At 39.6% G+C, this 13,665-nt stretch overlaps 1 protein-coding gene across 1 annotated transcript; it reads right to left on the bottom strand.

The window, feature by feature from the left end:
* Positions 1-4,718: 4,718 nt before the first annotated feature.
* On the bottom strand, positions 4,719-8,783 carry LOC147455749 (uncharacterized). Its single transcript, XM_086515328.1, has 3 exons — positions 8,437-8,783; positions 6,351-6,412; positions 4,719-4,934 (listed from the first exon to the last, which is right to left on the bottom strand). Exons 1-3 carry the CDS (start codon positions 8,522-8,524, stop codon positions 4,806-4,808), a joined length of 279 nt encoding a protein of 92 aa, XP_086371454.1. The 5' UTR covers positions 8,525-8,783; the 3' UTR covers positions 4,719-4,805.
* Positions 8,784-13,665: the final 4,882 nt, after the last annotated feature.

The following is a 13,665-nucleotide window of genomic DNA, read 5'->3' as shown; positions in this document are numbered from 1 at the left end:
AATTATGGTCCATGAGTATGGTTTATGTACTCTAAGACCAGCTTTACTTTGTAGAGTATTATATCCATTTAAATAGCTCTCTCCTTGTTCCAAGTGAGATGCTCTAGCATTGTGAAGCGGACAAGGATGGGGCCACAAAGCTCTCAAGCATCTCGATCATTTCCGCAAGAATCCATAGGTAAGGACAGGAAGCTTTGAAGCATTTAAGCTATTTCAAAGAGACGCTCTAGGCCGTCTTGGGTGTGCATGTATGTCACCTATATAAAGTCCTAGGTAAGGACAGGAAGCTTTGAAGCATTTAAGCTATTTCAAAGAGACGCTCTAGGCCGTCTTGGGTGTGCATGTATGTCACCTATATAAAGTCCTTAACCACAAGGGTTTCCTCCAAGATTTACTTGATAGGGTAACATAGACAGAGCTTCATTGTCTGTATTTGGGTGTGTCAATTTTCTATAAATATAGGCTAGGTCAGGTAAAATAGCCACTAAGCTCTAGAAAATTCTAATAGTGATGGCTTCTTCTTTGTCATGTAATGTGAGTTTGTTCTTGAATATAATTAGCGGTGAACCTTTGTTGCTTGATTGTCATGCAAGATTTGCCATGGTCAATCTTGTAGATTATGTGGGTTGTAGTAACAGCAACATGTTTGCCATCATTCCCACTACGGATGGTGACATTCAAACTCGGGTGAAAGATGGTGTGACATTAGGTCAACAATTTCAATTTCTATTGGATTCAACCTTGTCCACAAAGTTGTATTGGTCACAAAAATGGGTGTGGATATGTCCCCAAGGTCGAATGTGGCAATGGTGGAGTTATCTAACAGCTCCACTGATGGAAAAGGAGGTTTTGAAAAAAGAGGTTGTGTTCCTATGCACATGTTACTTTGAATGTTCTATTGGATTGTGAAATAACCAAAAGAAAAACTTTCTCCAAAAAGCTCTCTCCAACTAGGTGCAAAAAGCTTTTGTTCATGTAAACACTATACCACTGAAAAGCTTAGAAAAAGCTCCCTCCAAAAGCTCTCTCCATTCCCATCCCCATATTCCTTGAAATGCAAACATATCATATAAACTTGAAGATGAGTAATCCCCAAGTATTTTACTCGCTTCGCTTTGACGACATCTTTGTGCACTATCTTGATTCTTGAACCATTGCACAAGAGGAATGGATCATCTTAGAAAGATACTTTGGAGCTACTTCAAGCATTCCAAGATTGCATTGAAAATGCAACTTTATCGATTGGTCATGGAGCCAGGACGTGGCTTCTCTTATCAACATGCTCAAAGCATTTGCACATAATTGACTTATATCAAAAGCCCTATAAAGAACGAACACGAAGTTGTTGTGCTCATAAACGAAGTTTTTGATACGCACGTGTGCGTGCAGACACACACACACACACACACACACACACATAAAGTTTGGAAACACACAAACAAACCTTCAAGAACATGGATAAATTATCATCACAAATTTAAACTCATGTGAATTTGATGTTGCTTGACCTATCTATAGAGATAAGAGTAATGATTTGCTTCATAGAGCCCCGTTTCCTTGAAGAAGGAATCATAACAATTGTATAGTTTTTGGGTCAAGAAAAAAAAAGAACTTAAGCTGGAAAGAATTGTTAATATACATTTTAGGAAGTGCTTCTAAATGTAAACAGGAATGATTTTGATTCAAGTGTAGGTTTGATACAATCATTTCAAGGGCTTCATTAGAACTTAAGCTTGAAAGAAATGTTAGTATGCATTATTAGCAAGTGCTTCTAAATATAAACACGAATGATTTTGATTCAAGTGTAGGTTTGATACAATCATTTCAAGGGCTTCATTAGAGGGTATCTCAAGAGATACCCTCTAGAAAATTGAAGCAAAAAGGGACTAAAGGGATCCAAAGTGGTGCAATGGATAGTTGGACAAGGAGTTGGCAGACGGCTAGGGGAAGTTATAGCTTGCTAGGTAGAGCCCTACTTGGTGTCAGGCATAAAGAGGTAGTAGTTGCCCACCTGCATGTCCACTGACAACAAGCCCTAAGCTGGGTGCCATGTGTGTGGGGCAAGGCACACAGAAAGAGAGCTTTTTTTTTGTCAAGGCGTCTATCTGCATCAAGACCAAGACATTACAAGGAGAGAGAGAGAGAGAGAGAGAGAGAGAGAGAGAGAGAGAAATGGGGGTGCGGAGTGAGGGATGAGAGCAAGAGATGAGGTAGCAATGGTGAACGAGGGGAGGGGGGGTTCTTTCTGTAGAGGGGATGATGGCAAGAGCACGTCTTCTCTTGCTATAGAATTTGAAGATTCTTCAAGAATCTTAACCACAAATTAACTAAGTTTTTGTTGCGTAGCCCCAAATAGTATGTAAGTTGGCACAATTTTTCCATTAGGTCTTATTAAAGAGTATCTAGTGAGATACCCTCTGGGATGGAAAAAGGAAAGAGAAATTAAAGTGAGAGCATACTGGCACGGCTAGGGCAATCGTGCTAGGTAATAGGAAGGCAGACACGCAAGGATAGAAGACAGCAAGTCCACGTCCACAGCTAGGACAACAACATTGTTGCTCCACGTTTAGGAGCCAAGGTGAGCCAGTTTTTTTCTTTCAATAGGGAAAAAGACAATTCCAATAGCAAGTGGTGCGAGTGGCTAGCCCATGATAAACAAGCTAAAATGAGTAGAGTGCCCACATTCCCCATTGCGATGCCAATAGGCTTTCAATCACCTTTTCAAGTGGAAGGTTGAGGGCACAGGGAATCTAAGGAGATTTTGCAAAACAAAAATGTGGAATGAAGCCATTAAAAAGATTTGACTATTGAACTTCTAGCATTATGGTGTAGGGAATGGCCCTGCAGTGGCCATTCCCTAAAATAATGTGCAACCTCATGGCGATCGGCGGAGGCCGGGAGCGCATTATTTCAAGGAATGGCCACTGCAGGGCCATTCTCGGTCGTCACAATCATTGGGAGAGGGGCCAAGTATAGCTAGAATCTGACAGCAAGTGTGAAGATTGTACCCTGCAGTTGCGAAGCTGATACCTGCACATTTTCCTAGTGCTGAGTTGGCCTTCAATGATTGCATGCAGGCAGACAGCATTCTAGATGCTGATGTGTCACTCCCTCATTAAGTTCTGAGTGCTGATGTGCCGCTCATTGGTTCATCCAAGGAAGTATGGATTTCGTTTGCTGAGATGGTGTGCATCCCATGGCTGCAGAGGTGCATTCTGCAGAGGAAACGACAGTAGATGGACAATCCAGATTGCCAGCCCCACAACCGACGATTGTGATGACGGAGTAGGTTTTTCCTCTAAAGATATATAATCATTAGAATTAAAAAGAAAAAAGAAAAATACTCTTCCTTATAGGAGAGATTGTATTTCTGGACCATAAGAGGTATTGAAAAGTAGACTAGCTGTAAAAGATAATGACGTTTGAGCTTGTTAGGAAAAGAAGTTTATTTATGTGCATTTGCCTATTAAAAAATTAAAGTGCCATTTAATACTTTATATCTTTTTTTTTGACTACATAAGAAGTCCTGAGTAAAGCGGTAGATTTTTGATGTAATTGTGGACCATTGGATAAAGCTTGCAGCTTAATGCACGTGACAAAAGAACTTTGTTTTTTAATATTTAGTGTATGTCTTTGTGAGAGGTGTTGACATTGTGTTGAAATTTGTGCGCCTCTCTCTTTAAAGAGCCATTGAATGTTCGTTTAGTCATTATTTTTTCTACTTTAGAATATGTATAATCTAAATAAGTGATTGTTAATATCACAATAGAGTATTACACTTTTTGGAAACAAGTGTAACAGAGGAGATACTCTGCAAATTAGCTAAGGAGAGGGGGGGGGGGGAAGGGTGTTCAAAAGAAAAAGGGAAGAGAAAAGAGAATCTTAACGCTTTTCACATGTAGTTTCTTGCGATTTTAAAATTCTTTTCTTCTTCTTATTCTATCTGTCTCTATCTTTGCTCACTCGTTGGTCTCTACGCTTTTGCACCACTAGTCTCTCTCTCTCTCCCTCTCTCTCTCTCTCTCTCTCTCTCACACACACACACACACACACAAGGACCGCCGTATAAGATCAGCAGTTGGATCTTACCATAATGGCAAGAGGGCACCGAAGACAGGTGGCAAAAACATGCGCTCTCTCTCTCTCTCTCTCTCTCTCTCTCTCTCTCTCTCACACACACACACACACACACACACACACAAAAGAGTATGACGCAATCCGGCACAAGGCAATGTTTGATGAGAGGGGTAGGTAGCACGCATTCTGTGTCTCTCTTTCTCTATGTCCACGCTGCAAGCCTGGAGGCACTACCAGGGGGGGATCACCCCATGCCTGTGATAGACTGTCGGTGGCGGTAATGGAAGGGGAGACGACGACAAGGGAGGAGCAGGGCTGTGCAAGAAATGTAAAGGGGTGTGCTAGCTAGACTTTTCCTTTGGGGAAGGAGAGGACACGAAGGGAATCAGTACAGATTCCATCTAATGAATTGAGAATGACCGAAATAGTATTTAACTTTAAAGATGTTACTCTAAATTCCCCTCAATAGCATTTTATGTAGGCAATAGTGAACTTTCACCTTGTTTTAAAAGTGTCATTTAATGCTTTATGTCCCAATACATTACTGTCCATGGCATTGGTATCAAATATTTACAACATGCTAGACTTGACTACCAACATGCTACAAAGTATGAAAGATTGGTTGTTCAAGTCTCAAGGTATCTTTTAATTCTGCTTTCCTATTAACAACAGTTAGACAATACAGACTTCTATAAAATCTATTAATTTTTCTACCTATGGGTGTTCAACTATGGATGAATTGGACTATTTTTATGATTTTGTGGTGGAGAATAGTCGGTATGATATGGTTCCTCTTTTGCCATGGTATGCACAGCTTTCTCCTCCCATAGAAGCTTTGTTGGCTTATATGTTGCTCTCTGCAACAAAGACGCAACCAATACCAGTGTCAAATGGAAAAAAGATAACGCATGATCAAAACAATCTTTCGGATGTCTCAAATTATGTGTTCTATAATATACAAACACGTCTATACAATCGTTCTAGAGACTCTATGGACCGTATTTCAAAATAAAAGTTCAAAGAGATGCACTTAAGAGATTCTCTCATAAATCACACCGATCAAAGGAATCTTTATAATATTAGAGGCTTGTTGTTCTTATTCCCTAAATTTAGCAATGAAATGCAAAAGTATTTTTATGGCAGAAATGGCTTTTAAGATGACTTATTTTGAACATACATGGATGATCCTGTAAAACCTTTGTGGTCAATCTATGTGTCACAATTATTAAAGATTTTTTCATAGTTGTTTCTCAAAAGGTAGGTGGATTTATATTGAGAGAGAGAGAGATATCAAAATATTACAATATCCGAATATTCTTAAGCTTGTTTTGGAGAGAGAAAAAAGTTGGTGTATTAAAGGGAGTCATCAAATATTAGTGCATCATCAAAGATGAGAATACCAGCCCTTCTTTAAAAATACACTCTCACTAGGGTAAAGGTACCCAACAAAATCGAGGTAATTTTGGGGGGGACTTTGTTATTCAATGCAAATATGAGATCTAAAGATATATTCGGATATGTCTTTTCATGGCACCTTTTTCAAGACCAAAATTGATATTTTTTAGAAATTTGTGTAAACTGGTATATCAAAATTTTGAACACTCACTCTAAACGGGCACTTTTGTTCTAAAAGAAGGTCACAAAAAGTCAAGCTCTCAGCCAATAACCTCTTAGGATTTTGCACTTTTACTGGAACAAGGAGTGTTGACTAATAAGGCTATGGTCACGCGAAGCTTAAGTTTCCTGTAAGTTGAGCCGGCAAGGTCTCATGCGAGATAGCTTTTTGCAGGCATCCACCGGCATAGTAGGCTAACTATGCCTAAAATGGCATAGTCACACAACTATGCCCACCCACCGGTCAACGCCATCTTTCTCTCTCCTGCTTGCGCTTTGTTGTTCCTCTCTCTACCTGCTGCACCTGCTGTAGATGGTACTCGCGCTTAGCTCCTGCCATAGGATGTCAGGGCTTACTTCTAACTAAACCTCGCGTGACCATGCCTTAAGCCTCATACACTTGGCGATGCATAGATGCCTCCTTATGGGCACGCCTACTCTAGCTAGGCTATCTAGATACACATAGACATGACCAGGTGCAAATGTAATGTTGGTGGCTTTTAGTCAAATGCTACCTAGCCTTTTAAACTCTCTTTCTCTCTCTCTCTCTCTCTCTCTCTCTCTCTCTCTCACACGGCTTATCTTTTGATAGCAATGAGTCTCTACTCTGCTTCTTTTAGGTATTACACAAATTTGATGGTACTTGAATATAGGCTTACCATGGATTGATCAAGGGAAGCATGAGGAAGAGGGCCCAAACTTGCTCCATTCCTATAGAAATCTGCCTCACATACAGAGCTAAAAGTCAAGAAAACAAAATAATACCAGTGCAACTTATTATTATGAACATTTGTGTCACAAAGTAAGAAAATATTAATTAAAAAACCTTGAACTCGAAATTAAGTATGAATCTTTATCTTTACATGCATGCATGTCCTTGTTCATCATGTATTTTATCGTTTTTATTAGAATAATATATAACACACAGGCACACCGCTTGTCTTGCCAAAGCTCCATGGCCCAGTATGTTGGTACATGCAGTACCAAAAAGGGTGTCTTGGGCATTGCTTTGATTACGCGTTAAGACTCTATCTACCACTCACATTACATTCTTTATATGCATGCTATTGGTAGTCTTTTTTTTCTTTTAGCCCGGAATTTTCTTGTATCATTCTAGCTCGGAATGGCACCTCATCATACCTTTCTTGTCTTCTACATCAGCTAAGAATTTTAACAAACTAAAAGAAGAAATTTTATTTTAAAAAACATAAAAGCCTAAGAAACTGTATTAAAGAAATCAACAAAATATCATTGGAGAGGCTGAATCAAAGAAATTCACTAAACAAAAGTCTCACAAGAAGTTTCGGGCAAATTCTCACAATATTTCCCACATTGTGACTTACTCAACATCATGAGCTTCTGTGAGGGAGGCGCCGCATACCTAGCTAGGTATGATTGGGGGCAGGGGATCGCCGGCCCGGTGGGGGGGCCGGTGGTCCCCTGTCCCCAATCGTACCTAGCTAAGTATGTGGTGCCTCTCGAGCAAAAGCTCATGATGTTATGCATTGTATGAAAAACACTCCGAAAGACTCCGTTTTCCTACATGAGAAAATTTCTAAATCTTCTTGTGTCTAAGTAGGTTTTGTCGGCTCCTTGTCTCCATTCTTTTGTTTTTTTGTATCCAGGCTCTTTAGTTTTTTTCTTATAAAAGCTTAAATAAACCAATGTTGCCAAGAATGAAGCTAGAGAGAGAGAAAAAATTGTTTCTTACAAGAGCATCCACACACAAAGAGATATAAAAGAAAAGCTGATAGACTGACTACTTCTCAATTCATTAGACTTTTTATGCAAACCAAACAAGGTTCCCAAAAGAGAATATTCAATGAGGTTTACATGCACACATCCCTACCAGGAAAAAGACAAAGAGGTTGTGAAGAGGTGGGGAATCTCCCTCACCCCCAGTGTTCCGGGCTGAAATAGGCGAGGCGGAGGCCGAGCCTGTTTCGTGTCTCGGAACTCTGGGGGTGAGGGAGATTCCCATCCGTCATGCATTTGTCATGTTCACTGTTAGAATGCTAATGCAATGGACGGTTGAGATTTGCTTGATGTGCTGGAATACACAGGCCCAAGGCATGAAGGAAACTTAAGGCACACAAGCATGTTCTAAATCATGTTTAAGTTTCCAGCTTTTCTTGATTAAAGCTGACAATCTTTCATGTAAAACTATCAAATTCTCCATTTTTCAGATGCACACTAAAATCGAGAGAATTGCAAATGGATACTTCTTCTCAATGGTTTAGAAAATGAATTTCCTCTCTATGTTGCCCTCCCCTTCTAAGTTCTTACACAACCTATAAAGTTGTCCTTCGAAATTCACACCATTGATTACATATATGCTGAGTTCCATGTCCAAATTTTTCAATGTGTATGCAGACATGAATATGGAAAGGAAACAAAATCGAGGAAGCACAAATCAGAACAATGTGTTGGAGGCATGTGCAAGCGTGAGGGAAGATAGGATCGATATAGAATACTAGTTCTGAGAGAGGGAATATAACTATGCAGATAGCTTATAATCGAGTGTTTTGGTGTATGTTAGATTAAGATAAGCTATAATGTAATTAAGGAGAAAATTGATCTCTCTTAACAAGTCATTTATCATAAATGGCCAGTAGCCTACAAAAATATATATATCAATGAGAAACACAACTCTAGATTTCCTATTGTAGTGATAAATTTAGCATAGACTAAGGGAATGGAGTGGTGCATAGTAACTATAGACTAAGGGAAAAATCTAAACCATACCATTTGTAGAGAAACTTTCTCGGGATGCTTGTGTGCCGAGGAATATAGCTAGGCTACAGTAGAGAGCAAATGAAGCCTTAAGAAACATTGTTGTGTCTATGAATGAATGTTGTTGTTTCTTCCTCTGTGCTCCCTTTCACTCGCTCCTAAATAGGGACCGGTAGCTTCATATACTTGACATAGCCCCACCCACTCATCTCATTTCTTCGACCTATAAAAATACTTCTTTTGCAGTCAATTCCCTTACAAAAGGAGTCTTTGCCTCCTTCAAAATATTCAAATTGTTATCATGTAGCAAGACTTGATATTGAACTGCCTAAAGTGTAACTAGCTATAAGTGGGTTCATTCTTCCTTAACAAAAGTGCCATTCTATGAATCGGTTTCTTCGAGTTATAATGTAACAAACTATGTCTTCCTCAATTGCACGTCGATTTGCACGCAAGTTTCACGCCGACATCATTGTTGAAAGCCATTTCTTAAACTCAAGAACTCATGATGATAGGCACATGTATGTAAAAATTTTCAATGGTGCACTTCCCTTTTGCAGATGCTTGTAGATATCCTTCTTGGCTTCATGATGAAAGAAGCATTAGCTTTGTACTTGTGTCACCTAAAAAACAAATGTTTCTTTTGGTAGAGAATCAAAAAGCCAAGTATACTTTTTTGATTCATAGATAAAGCTCTGTTTAACTTATCAATTATTAATCAATTATTACAAATCCCTGAGGATATTTAAAGACACATGGCATCCAAAGACTATCCACATTTGGATACTGCAAAAAAGCACACGACAAAAAGTCGTCGAACGGAATATTCTTCCTACGCGCATTTTGACAATGTCTTAGATAGCCAATGACATCAAAGCCAATGAGAAATTTACCCTTCTAACTCAATGATTTTTAATTTATATTTTCCATCATAACTAAAATGGCTAATTTTCACGCAAGAAATATAATATTATAAAAGATAATGAGGAATTTGCTATAATTAACTCTTTCTATTTAGCTTTCTAACTAACCAGCACTAAATTAAATAAATTTTCATTCTATTTCACAAGTCTAGAAGAAGAATTTTTCTTTTTTATTTGAGCACAAAAAGGTTTGGACACAATAAAACTTTTGCAAAAAAAAAAAATTGTCATGAAGGTAGGAAAAGAGCAAAGGAAAGTTTGAAGGATAACGCCCATTGTTTGGAGAAGTGGAGCCTAATTTTTATTGTTGGGATGTTCCAATTTGACACATGTCCATAGGCGATAGCTCTAATGAAAACTTGAAACGTGGATCCATCCTCCTCCAATACATCCTCAAAAGAAATGAAGGTGGAAGAAAAAGGATCCAATTCCCCCCCCCCCCCAAAAAAAAAAAAAAAAGGGAGCTTTCACTTGAACTTTTTACCAAAAAGCATCCCACGTTTGTTCTACTTACAAATCCGAGTGAAAGTTTGACCTTTTGAAATGTTTCCATGGGCCACAAAGTAGATTCTCTCCCCCTCCCCCCTTCTCTATTCTCTCTCTCTCTCTCTCTCTCTCTCTCTCTCTCTCTACTTTATGAACTAAGCTATGAAGCCTTGCATTTATCGACATCTTTCTCCCTCAAATGCTAAAGGTTGGGAAACTTAATCTATTGTCACCACATTTTTTGAGGGCTATGTGGCTACAATTGCAATGTTTGGTACATCTTGAAATTCTCTCTCTCTCTCTCTCTCTCTCTCACACACACACACACACACACACACACACACACATTCATGCACACACATACATGCGTGCACAAATCCTACCTCTAGTGTGACATTGTTGATCACGCTAGAAGGCATACACAACCTACCAAAATTCAAGATGACTCTTGCATGTGCACAACTTGTTCTATATAAACCAAAGTTAGTACAAGTTTCACCATTGTATTTTTCATAACTAAGTCCACTTTTTCAAGAATGATCTAATTCTTGGAGAAAAGGTTACAAATAACCAGGCCAGTTTAGTTTGCACTTAGATTGTCTACTTATGCTATCTCAAGCAAACTTGGAGATCAAGAAACCTTCATTTATTTGAAGGAAACCCTCTGGCAACTAAGTTTGAAGCAATCATGCATGCAAGTAGGTGATGGATTCTCACTATTGGAAAGCACAAAGACTTTAAAGTGTCGAAACAAGCACTTGTCAACATTAGGTAGTAAGAAAGTCGTCAATTGTGGTCCTTCTGCGACCAACCAAAACATAGCTTGAATTGTTGTACTGGCTAGGAATTGGCTTAGGTATGCACCCTTCTATAGCTTTTGACCCCTCATGCACAGACTATGCATGAGGCTTGATGTACAATCTTTTGTAAAATAATACAACTCTTCCACTCACAATTGTGTGGAAAAAAAAAGAGCCCTCAGACACGAACACAAAGCTTAAAACAATATGTCATAAAATCTAATATCTAACTAACCCAAATGATTTTCTCATATTGAACTAATCATTTAATGTGGGAAAATAAACGAGAACAAGAGTTAGAATATAGACATGTGCTTCTAGATCTATCTCAGCACGAGACCAAAGGGAGAGAAGACAACAGGTCCAAAAAGGGACATGATCTATCAAAAAGCAATGACCAGATAATGGAGCCTAAGGTTAGCTTCAGTAAAGACCTCCAAAGGTTAGTGTTGAAAGTCCTTAGACCTAGGACCTTAAGCAAGTTGGGGCTGACCTTGAGGTGGGAACCTTGTCCAAGCTTGAGGTGCTTGTCGTGCTTGTTGACTAAGGTGCTTGTGGTGCTTGTCGTGCTTGAAGCATAAGGTTCTTGGGATGCTAAAAGTCAAAGAAATCCCTACACAAGGGGGGGCGAGCGCTAGAGGTAGGAGCAAGAGAGAGAACACTCACACACACTCTCAAGGAAATCCAAGACTTAAGAGGCAGCAAGGACACATGTCAAGCTCCTTGCCATGTTGCCCTCACGGTGTGCCTGAATCCCATTGGGTATCCCTTAAAGAGGTCCAATGAGAATTTAGTTCAATTAAGTAATTATCCAAGCAATATTCAAGTCCAGGGGTAAGGAGGACACTTGTCCAAATGCTACCCTTGTTGCTTGATATGAATAAAGCATGTGATTGGCTAGGCTTGTGGAGGTCCAATCAAGTCCAAGCTTGAGCTAGGAGGGGGGGTCGACCCAAGCAAGGAGGGGGTGTTCCTGTTGATATACTCTCTCTCCCACACACACACACACACACTCACACATTCTCTCCTTGTGTGAGGAGCAAGAGCTTCATCGAGCCTACACCAATAACTCTTGGTTATGGAATGCAAATCCAACCAAGAGCCATGCTTCAAAGCAAAATTTTGTCATCTTCTTCATCTCCATTACTATGCTACTATGCTATGCTAAGCTACATGAGTAATGATAAGTGAGGAAATTACTTCTTTCTCGTATGTTACTTCTTCTTCCTCTTCCCGATGCTACTATGCTATGCTAAGCTACGTGAGTAATGACAAGTGAGGAAATTACTTCTTTCTCGTATGTTACTTCTTCTTCCTCTTCCCTACCCTCACTCTCTCCTAGCTCTCTCCACACTTTGAAGGTGTTTGAGGCCTTGGGATTGAGGCCAGGGACAAGTTAATGCTTTTGTTACGTTAATTATGGGAATAATTGTGGTGCATGAAGCTTACCATCTTCATTGCACCAACGAGGTCTCAAGGAACACAGCTTGTCTTGTACCAAGTCTCTCTCTTTATGAGAGAATCTATAATGCAAAAGCCTTTTGGAGGGGGGACCGGCTCCACATAAATCGGGTCCTCAACTGCTGTCAATTTCTCTAATTCTCTCTCTTGCAAAGTATTGTTCATTCCAAGATAATTAAGTATAATAGTTATGTTGCTATCTCTAATCAGGTCTTCTCTTTATGCTCTTGAAGAATTTCCATAAAAATGCTTACTACAATTATCTTTATTCCACTACTCTCAATGTTCATAGGGCAAAAGTAAAGAAGAGTAGCAACTAAGGTTTTTAAGGGTACCAAAGCACAAAGTAGCACATACATAAGTTTAATTAGCATGGCTGACAATGGTAAAGAGAGTGAATGAATGTTGACGACTTTGATTTTAGAAATGAAGGTGCTAATAATGATGTCCCCATGTTTGTGAATCATCTTGTCACTAGGTATCATCAAGCTATGGGCGACCCTACTTTGCAAGCCAAAGTTACTCAACAACTTTGTGCTTTTGGGGTTTCCCTACCTCTTTGAGAAGAGAGAGAGAGCTTAGGATGCCTCTTGTTGAGACTTCCAAAAGAAGACTCTCTCCGATAAGAGAAGAGGAGGAATCCAATGAACGAGAAAGAAGAGAATCTATGAATTCTTTTGAAGTTGTGGCTCCATGAAGACGGCGGTCTCGACGATCCCCAACTCCTCCCAACAGGAAAAGATCGTCCTATAGTCCTTCTTAGTGTCATCTCAAAAAGGAAGAGAGGAATCAAAGGAAGGAAAATGCAAGAAAGAGGTCACCCTCTTCTCCATCTTTATCATCTTCCTCCTCTTTCGGCAAAAACAATGGCTATTCTCCTAGAGAATACAAGAGGAGAGGACATCGCAAATTCTATGCTACTCGGAAAAGGTCCTACAAGCTTAATAAGTTCAAAGAGGGAGGAAAGAGTATCTCTTTTCTCACCTATGATGGCACCTTTGGTGTCACCGAAAAAGTTTTGGTCTTCATCCAGTAATTTGATGCGGCCTTTGGAGACAAAGGCTTCACAGAGTCCTCCAAGCTACGTCATGTAGCTATGCACTCTCAAAAATCTGCTCGACAATGGTGGGCTAGCCTTTGTGGAAATGGCGAAGCTCCAAAGACATGGAGAACTCTACAAGTTTCCATCATGAAACAATTCCTTGAAAGCGACACCAAATATAAAGTGCTCATTGAATGACGGAGTTTGAAGCTACTCTCCAACGAGTCTATCCGCAAATATGTGGACAATTTTTGGGATCTACATCTCAAAGCTACAATTTTTCAAAAGGTAGACTTTGCCGAGCAAAAGCAACAATTTTGTGCGAGATTACCTAAAGAAATGGCTGAATATATCAACTCACAACGGCCTAGTACTATCACCGAAGTCATCCACCACACATGGTTGCTTCTCGCCTTAATTTCCAACAAGGGGCTAAAAGGAATGCCAAGCCTGTGGAAAACAAAGACCGAAATGATTCAAGAGGGAAGAACAATGCTCAAAGATCTTCCCAAGGCAATTCCAACAAGAC

Source organism: Adiantum capillus-veneris, chromosome 6 (assembly GCF_014529385.1).
Source record: "Adiantum capillus-veneris isolate H3 chromosome 6, ASM1452938v2, whole genome shotgun sequence".
NCBI classification, from domain to species: domain Eukaryota; kingdom Viridiplantae; phylum Streptophyta; class Polypodiopsida; order Polypodiales; family Pteridaceae; genus Adiantum; species Adiantum capillus-veneris.
Note: the sequence above shows the minus strand (reverse complement) of the source record. Positions and strands in the feature narration are given on the sequence as shown.

Excerpts from the sequence above, each read along its gene's own strand:
- LOC147455749 (XM_086515328.1), bottom strand. The coding sequence starts at position 8,524 with ATGTTTCTTAAGGCTTCATTTGCTCTCTACTGTAGCCTAGCTATATTC. Across the intron at positions 6,413-8,436 it reads AGAAAGTTTCTCTACAAATG|ATTTCTATAGGAATGGAGCA; the intron begins GTATGGTTTAGA and ends TATGTGAGGCAG. Across the intron at positions 4,935-6,350 it reads CTTCCCTTGATCAATCCATG|AGAGCAACATATAAGCCAAC; the intron begins GTAAGCCTATAT and ends TCTTTGTTGCAG.